Source organism: Pseudochaenichthys georgianus, chromosome 8, assembly GCF_902827115.2.
Source record: "Pseudochaenichthys georgianus chromosome 8, fPseGeo1.2, whole genome shotgun sequence".
NCBI classification, from domain to species: domain Eukaryota; kingdom Metazoa; phylum Chordata; class Actinopteri; order Perciformes; family Channichthyidae; genus Pseudochaenichthys; species Pseudochaenichthys georgianus.
This window is the reverse complement of record NC_047510.2, coordinates 17,348,661-17,363,318: the sequence shown is the minus strand read 5'-3', so window position 1 is coordinate 17,363,318 and position 14,658 is coordinate 17,348,661. Positions and strand designations below refer to the sequence as shown.

The following is a 14,658-nucleotide window of genomic DNA, read 5'->3' as shown; positions in this document are numbered from 1 at the left end:
ATATAAATATTGTAGGCTATTATATACTCACTACATTTAGGCCTGTCTTCAACTTCAGTTAGGTGGGATGTAACTACACTTGCTCCAGCATTGTACTGAAGTACAAAGTTGTGTTACTCTCCTGGAGCCTTCACGTGAAAACAATATTTCCCCACATTTGGTGAGTTTGAATCTGTATAGCAAACTGAAGGATAAAGTGTTCATTATGTATTTATAAAATAATAATACCGTAGGTTAGTAGGCTACCTAATTTATTAAACTCTTACACTGGAAAATAATTGTCAAAAAAGCTAAAAACCAGGTTGTGCATGTCTTTTACTTTAACTGTGAGTATTTTACACTCAGATATTGATATTTTTACCAAAGGTAATTATATTATTACTTATAAAATCATTGACTATAGACTAATGGTTAGTGGCATTTTCATTTTCATTTCATTTCATTTTACCACAATCACACACATTAATTACACTATTTAGGAATCAAATGTGTGTATTTGTAAAGCACCCTCAAAATACGTTTACAACATTCTCAATAAGTTGTTATTATTAAAAGAAAACATGAATGTCCAATGATGGTAGGGGAAATGGAAACATCTTATAATAAAAACGCACAATTATCTGTACTTTCGATCTTTGACTTGTATGTTTAGTTGAACCAGTAGATGTCAGTATCCCGTAAAAAACAAGCAACTCTGAAGGTTCAGAGTCAAATCCAAAACACATCTATTAAACATACTTGTGCCCAGGCATGCTCACACCAAACATACAGTATATATTATAAAATGCAGAATTTAACAACTTGATACTTTTGTTAGAAGACAAATTAATGCTATTTGAAATAGTATAACATTTCCACAACTGTCCTTTGTTTTGTTTGGGGAGATTCAGTGTGGGGACAGTGAGTTATTTCTCTGCGCTCATGTTCTTGACTAGCAGGCATGTGATTGTTATGAGGATTACCATGGTTAAAGCCACAGGAATGGGGGACACCCAGGCCTGTAATGCTGGAATGATGTCAAAGGGAACTCCCATATAATTTGTCTTACTCATACAAATAAATACCATACAGCTGGTAGTCATGGAGTCTGATGACAACTTTCCACAAGAGTATAACGAAAGCCTAGGTCCTTTGTGCTGTAAACAAAGTGTATTGTCTCCATGGAAATACAGTTGGAGAACTCACATTAACCATGTGGGAATGTTAAGGAATATTTTTCAAAAAACAATGATCAAGGACTTAGATCCTCAAGGTGTACAACTGATGCACACCATAACAATCATTAATAAAAATCAGTTATGGAAAGAAAAATAATGGAAAATGCATTCTTTTTTTGTGTGAATCAAGTGCAAAATCCCAACAAGCAGAGCCATGAAGAATATATTAAATTATATTTATTTCAAATTACAAACATATATTTCATCGTCTATGTCTTTATAAAAAACAAATGTAAATGGTGTTTACATTTGTCTTACACACATAATTACATGATGTAGAAATGTTAAATATCTGAATACTATTGCACATTCTTAACAAGCTTATCACTACAATACAAATGATAGACTTAATTAAATATAACTTTTTATACTGTAAATGCAGTTTGCTTTTCTTGATTGCATTGTCGCCTAATGGCAGGTTACTCTTCTACACTGTATACCTGGAGTCTTGCATGTCTACATAGCAGCTTTTGGTGCATGTTGAAGTAGTTGAGTTCACATTAGGCGTCCTTGTGGTTATCCTTGTTAGGGAATGTATCAACCCATTTCTGTGTGTTGGCCAGACATTGTTCCCAGTTGTACAGAGGCCTGTACTGGAAGAATCGCTGGGCTTTATCTGTGCGGACACTGAAGGAGGTAGAAGCCACAGCAATGGTGTAACTGTTCACCATCGGTGTGTAGTTGTACAAGGGGCTCACGATCCATCGGAGCAGGTCATTGAGCATGGCCAGGAACCAGAGTATCAGTAAGGGAATGCGAACCAGTCGGAAGTTATATTTGGAGACTAATAGCATGTTGAAATCCTCGTAGTTCTTGTAGGGTGAGTCATCGTAACAGAAGAAAGCTTCACCTCCGACCGTCATGGGCCGCTCAACTAGGGCTTGGGCTGCGAGTACATGCATCCAGGCCACGTTGCCTAGGAACACAAACAAGTGGGTGAATACCAGATTGAATGATGGAAGAAATATGAAAAAATATTTACCTTAGTAACCTAAAGATAATTTATTGTGACATTAGGCAATGGACATAACATTTGATTGATGAGTAGAAATTGTTAACAGTTAAATATCCCAGAGTACCAAAAGAAAAAGCAGCCAGTCTGAAGGTCTTTCCTCCTGCCCACCGCTGTTGTTTTACACACTTTCACATTTCTTTCTATAGCCCATAACCCTTTGAACCCATTATTTATTAATATGAAACATATAGAACTTGTGTTTTACTAAGTAAACATTTATTGTTAAAAACAAAATATACGGCTGTATGTGACAACACCAATGTCTAATGCGCAAAAACTAAAGTTGTATATGAAATAACAATCTTCTCTTTAACTAGTCAAACAAAATCCAGTGGTGATCAATACATATTTATCTTACATCTAACTTGTGCAGAACAACTCTCAAGAAAACATGCACAGTTGCTTCACAGCTGTGACCACATCGCAGCGACAAAGTCCTATATTATATTTCAGAATCTCTAAAGTGTGACATTTACATTTCATTTGACTGACGCTTTTATCCAAAGCGACTTAGTGCAAAAACCAGAGATTAAAACTCTGAACAACAAGGAAAGTGCAGATATATTCACTTCAAGCTAGTCATACCATTGTAAGAGTGCTGGTGAATTAGTGACTCATTTTATTTATTTGTATATATATAAGAATTGAATTGCCAAGTTACAATCGAAACAAATGCACTTTCAGTGTCTATTGTACCAAAAGTGAACTTGCCTCCACATTAGCTAAAATATATCAACAGTAGATCCTTTTACATTAAGGTTCTGTTATATCAGCATTAGTTAGGGTGCTAAAAATATTGGTCACCAAGACTATAAATGTTGACTCATGCTCACTGCTGATGATACTAATTTGGTCCTTGACAACAGCCTTTGCCACAAGTGAATTCCAAAAATAGAAATGTATCATCACCGGAACCAGCATGTTGAAACTGGTTTGTGTTTGGTGGGACAGATGTATTTAACAATGTGTATATAGATGTATGATACTATTCACATATCACAGCCAAGCCATCTGGATTGAAGTATCCTCACTGCTCATGTTATCATGTTGTACAATCTCTAAGTTACACATCTTCTTTTAGCTCACTGACTAGCAGCTGTTGAGGAAGTGGTTTAAGAGAGCTTCAGCCTTTTTTAAATGTTTGTATGGTCTGGCTGTATCAGATATAAGGAAACACCTGTGAATGCAGAGGAAAAAAGCTCTCACATAGCAGCCTTCCTTCTGCTTTTAGTCTTGGTGTGAACAAAAGCCATGTTCAAGAGCTATATTGGTTACTTCTGACATGTCCCTGATGTTGTGACTATGACTCACAAAGAAAGTAGCATTACCTGCATAGACACGTCCTTGTTCAGAGGACTTTGGGATGCCGCCAATGATCACGCCTCCCCACCCGGCACCCCTATTGTAGAAAGTCTTGATTAGCTGGTGCCCCTCTCCATAGATCCCCGTCGGCCTCAGGGAACACGTGTATAAAGTCTTTCCGCCCTTTATCTGGGAATGACAATACCAGGATTGGGAATTGAGACAGGAGGCAAATAAAAACATATTCATGGATGGACAAAGGGTAGATTGTTTTGGAGTTGGATTGTAAACAGCTAGAGTGACACCCCAGCAAGGCCACAAGGGGAGAATCTAGCATTTTGTAGCAAAGTTGCCCAACACATTTCTTCATAACGTGTAATAGGCTGTCAGTGTAAACAGCATAGAAAACTGTTTGTGGGTCAATCAAAAAAAGAATATACAAGTTGATGTCCCCCAGTATAGTACTTATAATAATCTATACACAGATATCTTAATGCCAATACATGTGTTTTTCTATTTTGCATCTGCAGCTTTAATTGTTTCCATTGCATCATTTTCTGAAACCACTGCAGTTTATTTCTGTTGAAATGAGATTTTAATACATCTGCCTCAATAAAAACACCCCAAACCATAACATTGTTAAACATAAATTACCTTGGTGCCATTAGCTTCAAGCACAATTTTCTCTGCCATTGCCTTGCTCTGAGGATAGGTCATAGTGTGTTCCACTTTGTACGGTGTGTCTTCATTTCCCCTGTACAGAAAGAGTTAGTCAGAAAAGGACAGAAAGTGTTTTCTTGACCTTACCATATGTGAGAGGAATGTGTGAGTCAAAATAGAGTTTACGGAGGTTGGGAGAGAGAAAGGAAGGAAAAGACCAAGGTTCATTCTTTCCCCTCGACTCTGAATCTTGTGAAATAAAGAATTCCAAATATTTCCCTGAGGTTCAGCTGTAGCAATTATCAGTACGTGCAGACAAACACACTGACCATCTGTGAGACTGACTGACCTCCAAGCAGATTACTGCAAGGATTTTCTACCTTTTGTTACAAGGTAAATAGGTTCATACGCAGTTAAATATACAAACAGGAAAATAACACAGTGATAACATAACAAAACAAATCTCAACACATGGAGTTTTCTATTATGGGAAAATTCTCTCTCTCCATTACCATCTACCCTTTTGGTTAGGTTCTCCTCTCTTCTCCTCTTCACTACACTACTTAGTTTAAAAATGTATATTACATTTTTTTATAATATATATATATATATATAATATAGATTTGAGTCTCATGAGAAAGCGCGTTTTCGCTCGTGTGCATAAGTACAACAATGACAGCCCCGAGCTAGGGTTGGGTGTGGCTTTCCCACAACTTATTTTGCACAATAAATCGGGGAAATGTTTAGCAAGTTTGTTCAAGTTATGGTTTCCGTACCGTTCCTGGTATAGAAAATGAATACATATTATTCCGAAAAAAACATTGCACTCTAATGAAGGACACAGGCATCGCTGGAGACATTCAGTATATTTTAAAAAGAATATCGTCATGTCTGGTAGACAGGCTTTGAGATAAAGCTGCAGCTGTATTACTTGCATTCCAGCATTATGTAAAGTGTGACTGACATACTAGACATGCTCAAGCAAAACATCACTTAGGGACAGTCTGAGAGTAAGATAGTGAGTGAGTCTAAATGTGGAAAATGGCTCCATTTGATGTATTTTTTAATCCAAGATTCCATCTACCTAAAGTAGGTTGAAAAACCCTTGGATATACCGTCATGGCGCTGGAAACTGTGTGTTGTGAACCTTTGTCTCCACCCTATCATATCTATTATTTTAAGGCCATGGTTTTTTCCCCGTGATAGTGCATTCAAGAGAGAAGAGAAACAAGATAGTAACAACAGAAACGTTACAGAGGGAAAGGCATCTGTAAAAGTGCTCAGTGAGGAAAACACTTGGACTTGCACAGTAGGTAACTTGGTCAACAGAATACAATTAACAAAAGTTTAGCAACATGTAAATACAGAATGATATTGTATTATATTTTATGATTGAGCCTAACCTGACAAAGTGGTCTCCGTTGACGTTGGGACCGATCACTTCCATGCTGCTGGTGTAGACCAGGGACTCGATGCCACACTCCACGCAGGCGTTGATCACATTCTCTGTTCCTGAGAAGACATAAAGCATTCAAGAGATTTAGGATACTGGGGTTGGATAAATCAGACTGAATTTTATTGAGTGACATATTAGGTTGGTGAAACTCCCAAAGCCACAGGACTGAATTTAAGACAATTGGATTTTTTCAGTGCCGAATTTGATGACACAGTTACCGGATGAAAGTCTTGAAAATATAATTGGACCCATAAGGAGAGAGTCAACAGGAAATTAATTCAGGGAGATCCCAGCTGTCTCTGCTTTAAACAGACGGACACTGTGTAATGTATAGATTTGATGACATTAAAAAACAGAGGAAGTTCCAGCACTACAAGAATTAAACATTAACAGACACATATAAGAAGGCCTTAATGATCCATGCAATTCAAGGTCTGTTGTAGTCACGTTTTGCGTTAGAGAGACTATCAACTAACACAGGAAAGCATGTTTTGTCTATCTTGCACATCTAGACATTAACCCTAGCCTTACAATCTGCATCATAAAGACAGACACAGATACTGAATATGTAGACTCCACCACTTGCTTCATTAGTTTAAACAATATCCTTGCCAGGAACTAGTTTAGGTTATCATAAAATTACAACAATTTAAAATGAATGGATGTCCACAGGAACCCATTAATTCATACAAGTAAGCAATTTGACAATAAAATAAAAATGTTGATGAACTAACTTACAATATCACCTCAACTTTATAACGTCTTCAAGTGTCCTCTTTGAGTCAGCCTGTTTAGTATTATGGCCAACAAGGAGGAAGACACATCCTTGAAAATAGTTAAAAACAGGAGAAGGTGTGTCTTTCCTCTGTTTTCTGATTTCCCACAGTAAACATGAAACCAATGAATCTTTGATGTTTCCTACCCATTCATTTTCCTTGTAAACACTGCTTTGATGTCTCACCTGTGACGTTGACTAAGGTGATGAGGTTCTTTGGAATTTTGTACCAGACGTCCACAATGCTGGCTGTGTGGATAACAACATCGGCCCCCCGGGAGGCCTCCAACACGCTGCTGTAGTCTGTGATGTCCCCCTGAATCACCACAACCTTTGTCCGTTCTGAGGGAGAAAATAGAACACTCAAGGTCAACATGACACTGTATCAGAGTGTGGATAAGGAGTGTTCCACTATGAACTCTCCACATGCTTTGAAGAATCTACTCGTTTTTTTATGTTACCACTTACAAAAGTCCTATCTTATTATCTTTTTGCAAATAATCTGGATAATCTTTCCACAATTCCTCTTCTTTAAATTGTAAAGATAATGTTGTTTATAGATTATAAAAGAAAACATACTAGAATATCTGTTTATAGCCAGTTAGTGATCCTGCCGCAAATAGGACACTCCTTGTGGTATTCTCATTCCCATCTGTAATTTAATTAATTACAGAGAGGTGGTTGATTAAAGTCTTCTCCACTATTTCAAATAGCTCAACAACCCAACACACATTAAAACATATTTTTCAGCAAGGCCTGCTATGGGTGTTACTGACAATGAGCTCTCCTGTTACTGTTAGCTTATCAGTCAGGGGCCCAAACAGCAGGCCTCAGTTGTTCCGGACAATAAATAAGGAAAGCTGAGCAAACGATTCTCCGTGTCGCATACGAGAACAAATGTGGTTAACTGCATTCCTGACAGGAAAAGTAAACTGGTGAAATGCACCAGGAAGAAAAACTGTGCTTGTGTTTTGATGTTTTTATTCCTAGGAAGAAAGGCTAAACATGTGAGAGGGGGATGTATATCCACGTGAACCAGCTCATATGTTATTACTTACACTTATTTGTATTTACTTTTGTTTGGCCTTAGGATGGCGATAATTGGATGACCATTTTAGTTTTCACTTCACTGTAAATTGCATGAAATGAGCCGTTTTGTTTGTTTTAATTTTGTTGTATGTATGTTTATGTATGTTTTGAGTGTGTGAGGACCCCAGGAAGAATAGCCAATGCTCATGCTAGTGCTAATGGGGATCCTAATAAAGACAACAACAAAAAGGACAACCCTTAGTCCCATGGAAAACACAACACAGCTCCCTTGTTCATGTAATCTAATGGTGGTGACAGCAACTGTTAAGGGCAACAGGTTGCAAAAGAGCAGCAACAAAGCATAGACTGTATAACATCTTTATCCTTCCTGACACAGGAAACGTAAGGGAGTTGGCTGTCCATGATTCACAGGTCAACGGTCAACTCTGCAGAGTGACCCGGTGACCATACTGCATATAAGGGAAAATATGTTCATTTTTTTCTCCCCGTGGAGAGACACATAAATCATTGTACTTCAACGCTATAAAACTGCACTGTCTGCACACATATCATTTACACCACTTGAGTTTCATTGTTACCTGCTGGCAAAGATCATACACTTCTATTTCCACATGCTCACATCCAAGTTTATTATCACACGTAAAGGTGACTTAGTTATTTGTATAGTAGCCTAATAGGTCTATTCATCAAGAGGAGGTAAAACAGTGTCACTGTAAACCAAAGGCTCACATACTAAGGACCATGGAAATGAACAATAAAGAAAACGTAATAACATAACAATCTGCACAGAGAAGACTTCCTTTAACCATCCATCAATACAGATAAAGACAACCTTCACGCAGAAATACGATACGAAGTTGTAAACCTTACACAGCCTTAACATACATTGCAGTAATAGGACTGCGGTCAAGCCAGCCTCCACTCGGGAAAACCTAGTCAAGCCAGCCCGCACGTGATATTGCGGTGCGCGAATATCCTATGCATTACGGTAGAATGCTGGAAACACTGCCTCTATGTTTAGATGAGAATAAAACAAAAACTGTCCAGTATCAAAGACTAATTTCACTTCAGGGTGATAACCAGACACCCCATCTAGTCACTTAGAAAAAATCAGGACATTCTGATGTAGAGTTTCAAAATAAAAGACCTTTGAAATCTCTATTGTACGAGCTATCATCCCTGTTTTTAGATGAGAATAAAACAAAAACTGTCCAGTATCAAATACTCATCTCACTCCAGGGTGATAGCAGGACACCTCATCTCATCACTTATATAAAATCATGACATTCTGATATACAGTTTCAAAATAAAAGACCTTTGAAGTCTCATATATGAGCTATCATCCTGGAGAATAAAACAAGACTCATTTCACTGAGACTTCAAAGGTCTTTTATTTTGAAACTCTACATCAGAATGTCCTGATTTTTTCTGAGTGACTAGATGAGGTGTCCTGCTATCACCCTGGAGTGAGATGAGTCTTTGATACTGGACAGTTTTTGTTTTATTCTCGTCGTAACACAGAGGGATGATAGCTCATATATGAGACTTCAAAGGTATTTTATTCTGAAACTCTACATCAGAATGTCCTGATTTTTTCTGAGTGACTAGATGGGGTGTCCTGCTATCACCCTGGAGTGAGATGAGTCTTTGACACTGGACAGTTTTTGTTTTATTCTCATCTAAACACAGAGGCAGTGTTTCCAGGACTCTACCGTAATGCATAGGATATTCGCGCACCACAATATCACGTGCGGGCTGGCTTGACTAGGTTTTCCCGAGTGGAGGCTGGCTTGACCGCAGTTAGATTTTTAAGCGTGACAAAGGTTAACCGTATTAAATAAAAACAAAGATTCTTGAATACAGTTGAGTCTTTTGTAAACGCCTTACCTGTGCCGAGTGAATTTAAACTTGAGTCTATGTGTTTGTCAAAAACCCGGACCTCTGCCAGTTTGTCCTCCTTTTCGATCAAAAGCCTCACCAGATGGTTTCCGAGGAACCCGCAACCCCCGGTGACCAGATACACGAGACCAGCCATGATATGAGAGTCAGATGGTGTCTGGGACTTCTCTCTGCAAACACTGTGAGCTCTGAACTGCCGACTCGAAATAAGGGGCTGTGTATTATAGTGCTCAACCCCATGACGTAGACTACTCGCAGCCGTTGATAGTGCGTGGCAGGGTCATTTTCATAATTTCTTCCATTCAATTTTAGGTGCTTGTCAGAGTGCATGTACTTTACTTGATTATTTCAATGATCTTTCACTATATGCCTTTACTCCACTATATGTATGACTGCAATAAAGATGTAATAATATGATTATAAAGATGTAGTTACTAGCTATACACTGAAAAAAAGACCACATTGGATTTACTCAATTCAATTGTGGACATTGGTTGCACACTAATAGTTTGCTTTGGTAGCAGCCTATATAATTGTTTTAAATCAACACAAACGATGTATGTCCAATCAACGCAAGTACTTTGTGTTGATTCAAAGTTATTGAAATGTGTTTCAATAAAGTAAATTAAACACTCTTTACTCCAACCCAATTTGATCACTTTATTCAAACACAATTCAATCCCTTTTATTCTAACACTATTTGTTATTTTAATATTCCCATGTCAATTACATGTTTTCAGAATTGTAATTTTTTTTATATATGCAATACATTATATTCAGAAGTATAATTTAATGTAAATATGAAACAGATTTTTAAATAAAATTACAATAAACTATTAAAATGTCAGCAATAAATGTGTTCTTGTTGTCTAATACTTTTCAATTAACTTTTTCTTGATCACTAAACATAACCCACTTTTTTTCCCCATTGAAAACGATTAGTTTAGTTTCAAATCCTTTATTCCAGAACCTGGAGATTAAAGAATCACTCAAGTCTTTCTAAAACATCCAATCTCCAATTTGAGAAGTACAAATATTAAAAAGGACCTTACATATTGTTTAGCAATTTCGTTACAATAGGTAAACAAAACAAAAACAAATATATATAAAAAGCATCCCCTGCACAAGGCATCAATAACTGGAATGGTGGTAGGAGAACCAGCCACACCACTCAGTCCAGGAATGCATAATTTAACATTTTTTTATTAATGAATGACCACTTGTGTTTTTTAATTTTTATTTATTTTCAATAAAGTGCCATGTAAAGTGCCGCTTCGAGGCACCATAACCCTGGGTCTGTCTCTCATGCGGCTTTCACACCAGCGCTTTTCAGTTTCTAGCTCCGAGCGGGAGCTTTTCTGGTTCAGCTCCGGTTTCCCTTTTCAGCTCCCGCTCTGTGCACACCGCCCACTGGCGCCCCAGAGCTGCGTCATGTCACCGTTTACATCGCTGATTTGCCCCCCAACGGCAGCTCACAACAACAACAACTGCGTCGGGTCGATGATCGTGTTGCTTTTAATCACACGAAGCCAGAATAAATTGAATAACGACTTCTCCAACCTTATACTTTTCTCCAGAGTGCCGTGGTTCATTGTTTATTAATGTGTTTCTGCAGCATTTACCGACCGCTGCAGTGCTGGCTGCTCTTCCACAGGAGTTTATTCTCCCGTTAGCTCCCGGTTAGCTCACACTGCAGTGGCCGCTCTAAAGTATTCACTGTCCGACTCACACAAGCAGCTGATGCATATCCCCAGTTCCCTTAGCCTAAGTGAATGTGTGTCAGTCTGAATTGACACTGTTTGGTATCACAACACTGTTATGAAAGTTTCTCTGGTATAAAACGGGTGATGTTAGCATAGCAACCGAAGCTAAACTGACTACTTGCATCCGATAGCTGCAATAATACAAAACAACACGTCTGCCTCTCTCCACAATGATCGATAACAGTGAACGGATGGTCAAAGTAAGGCACAAATAAACAGAATCACACGAAGCCTGGTTAGTGTTGCCTGACTTTATAAAGTGTGTTTATAGGCACTACTGCTTGTAGGCAGGCATAACAGTCGAGCCATGGGAGGTGGGTTTAGTTTCCTGCACGCCTCGACGTAAGCGACGTCACCTCTTAGCTCCAAAGCTCTTGCCTCTGGACCGACAATTTTTTGGAGCTGGAAATGAAGCGGATTCCGGAGCTAAGAGCCGGCGCAGCTCCGGTGTGAACTGGAAAACCCGGCGCTTTTCAGGCTCTAGCTCCGAGCCGGAGCTGAAAAGGCGCTGGTGTGAAAGGGGTATTAGTATCAGGGATGCAAACTCATCAGGTATGAAAAAGGTGACAAGGATCCGATCCCCTGACCCCACAGAATATCGGCTTTAAAATGAGGAATAACAGGATGTTAGCCGTCAGAACAACTAAAGCAGCAGTTAATAATAACAGAAACGTTAAAGAGTAACATCTAATAGAAATATATAAGCATTTATTTTAATTGTGTAGCAGTCAGTTTATCATTTTGGCAGCACTGTTGAGCATTTTGAAAATGTATTTCCATGCCTCTGTTCAAGGCTTAGTCTGGCTTATCTGTATAGCCAGTGGTGTAAAACTAAATTCATCAACTCAACAAGTACTATACTTGGGTACAATTTTGAGATACTTCAATGTTTTGCTACTTTGTTCTTCTTCACTTCTACAGTTCAGAGGTACATGGTGTACTTTTCCTCCACTACATGTATTTAATGAATGATGTGAAATATAATCAAGTGTTAAATCAGACTTTAGTTCCACCTGGAGTAAATTCACAAGCTACCCTGCAGTATACAAAGTAATTCAAACTAGCTGCACCATCACCAGCTTTGAGAACACTTTAATGATCAATCATTATAAAACATATCAGATATATTATTCTGAAATGGATCAATCTGCACAGCGACTACTTTTACTGTCGCTACTTTCACTATATTTTGATGATAATACTTTTCTACTTTTAATTGAGGAACATTTTGAATGCAGGACTTTTACTGTAACCGAGTATTCCTACACTCTGGTACTTCTACTTTTACTCAAGTACAAGATCTTAGTACTTCTACTCGAGTACAAGATCTGTGTGCTTCTACTTTTACTCAAGTACTTCTACTTTTACTCAAGTACAAGACCTGAGTACTTCTACTTTTACTCAAGTACAAGATATTAGTACTTCTACTTTTACTCTAGTACAAGATCTGTGTGCTTCTACTTTTACTCAAGTACAAGACCTGAGTACTTCTACTTTTACTCAAGTACAAGATCTGAGTACTTCTACTTTTACTCTAGTACAATATCTGAGTGCTTCTATTACTCAAGTACAATATCTATACCACCTGTTTATAGCCTATGAAAAAAACTATTAGAAAACGAAGCCTAAAGCTAACGTTAGCAGACAGTGACAATGTATGCTGGTTAGCTAGCTCAACGATTCATTAAATAATATTGCGACAGAAGAACTTCTCAGTGCACATCACGCTCTGCCGCTCTGACAGGGAGCTCTGCTCTGAACAGCCTGTTCTAACAGCTGTTCACCAGCGGTGCAGTCTGTGCCAGTGACTCCGGACCACACAGTTAATATTAACGAACGCATCCGTAGGTAATGTAGCTGCTGAAGCAAGACCCTCATCGCGGAGCAGCAGAGCCTTATTATACATCCATGAGCAGAGCCGACAGGCAGGAAGACTCATAGCATAGCACATAGCTCTCGCTTCATTATAATATATAAAAAAAGAACACAATGCGTGTATGCTGGCACATAACAGCTCGCGGCCGCAGATTACTCCGGGTCCCAGACCCCCCCCCATACCCCAAAAATATTTTTATTGCAGATCTACATGAATCACACAAACGACCTATTTTGGATTCAAAACGGCGAATTTCGCCGAAAGGTGACACGTTTGCAACCCTGTAGTATATGTGCTGGCGAACATCCCTTAACGTTGTAGCTCTAAACCTGCATCTAAGTCAACTACAGGAACAGTGAGCTCTCTTCACTCGTGCATTTTCCTTTTCAAGTTTTGGGCCTTTCTTAAAAGGTCAGATGCATCCAACTCCATTATAACCTTCTGAAGAACTTCTAAGGTGTAGCGTAGCTTCGACGGGTAATTCATCTTTAGGGCATACATGAGACCAAACAGCATTGCAGCTGCAAGAGCCACACTCTCCAGATCGTGAAGCACCACCACACCCTCGAGGATTACTCCCACATCATAATAGTCATTGCTGGGAGTCTCTCTGGCAACATAGATCCCCACTGTTGTTCCTTCTACCTCACGTAGTGTGTTGGCCTCAGTCATGTCCTGGTGGATGACAAATCATTTCTTTAAGGATAAGATTTATTTTATTCAGACCTCATTAAGACACAATTTGCTAATTTGACAATACTGGTACACTCCACTGTAGCACTCCACTAATTAGCACAATGCACCCAGAAAGTTGCTTGCGAAGAAGAAGACCTGGTTTGTTTTCACCTGTGGGTTTCACCAGCCTGGCTAACAGATTGTAGATTAAATTGAGTGAATAAACACAGGTGAATGGTAATTATTATTGGTAAATATATATATATATATATATATATATATATATATATCAATAATGTAAAAAAAAAAAAATCACTGGAAAATAAATACACACCGTTTCCACAACCCATGTTAATATATTAGTAGTAGACCAAATATGTAGATACTGTAGACGTCACTATATGTACAGATGTCCATTTTCACTTTAACTCATTTCGTACTTCATAATTTATATGACCAAATATGTATATATGCTGACAGTTATTTTACTCTTTACTCATCTCCTATTTCATAATCTTTTATTATTATTTTTTTTTTTTCTTGATTTTATTTTTGATTTTATTAATCTGTGTGAATCTGTGCTGTCCTGTTATTCACGCTTACCCTGTTGCTGCTTGTACAACTGAATTTTACCACGGGGATTAATAAAGGTCCATCTTATCTTATATCAGACTTTTCAAAAGAGGAGAAGGTTGGAGAGAATAAACAGGTGAAATGCAATGACACCAAATTCTGGAAACTAATGAGCAAAGCATTAGGTCCTACTCCTGATTCATAATACACCCTATGTAATGTAATATAAAGCCCACAGGTGGAGGATACTGCAGCCTGAAGATAGAGCTGTCCTTAAGACTATTGCATTAGAATGTGTCTCTGCAATCAGAAAAACACAAATCACAATTTTCAGTCTTGATAGACCATGTTAATTCTAATTCTAACCATAACCGTAATATGGTCTGGTATATCTGGT

General features: G+C 38.2%; 1 protein-coding gene across 1 annotated transcript; it reads right to left on the bottom strand.

The window, feature by feature from the left end:
* Window positions 1–1,376: 1,376 nt before the first annotated feature.
* On the bottom strand, window positions 1,377–9,585 carry hsd3b7 (hydroxy-delta-5-steroid dehydrogenase, 3 beta- and steroid delta-isomerase). The gene is made up of 6 exons (XM_034089730.2): window positions 9,363–9,585; window positions 6,612–6,767; window positions 5,598–5,706; window positions 4,189–4,288; window positions 3,561–3,723; window positions 1,377–2,133 (listed from the first exon to the last, which is right to left on the bottom strand). The coding sequence occupies exons 1-6, from the start codon at window positions 9,508–9,510 to the stop codon at window positions 1,718–1,720; spliced, it is 1,092 nt and encodes a 363-aa protein (XP_033945621.1). The 5' UTR covers window positions 9,511–9,585; the 3' UTR covers window positions 1,377–1,717.
* Between the last annotated feature and the right edge of the window lie 5,073 nt (window positions 9,586–14,658).

Bases quoted from the DNA above. Each gene is read 5' to 3' on its own strand.
- hsd3b7 (XM_034089730.2), bottom strand. From the start codon at position 9,510: ATGGCTGGTCTCGTGTATCTGGTCACCGGGGGTTGCGGGTTCCTCGGA. The intron at 4,289-5,597 runs GTTAGGCTCAAT...CTTTCTGTACAG, and splicing joins AACGGAGACCACTTTGTCAG to GGGAAATGAAGACACACCGT. The intron at 2,134-3,560 runs GTAATGCTACTT...TTGTGTTCCTAG, and splicing joins ACAAGGACGTGTCTATGCAG to GCAACGTGGCCTGGATGCAT.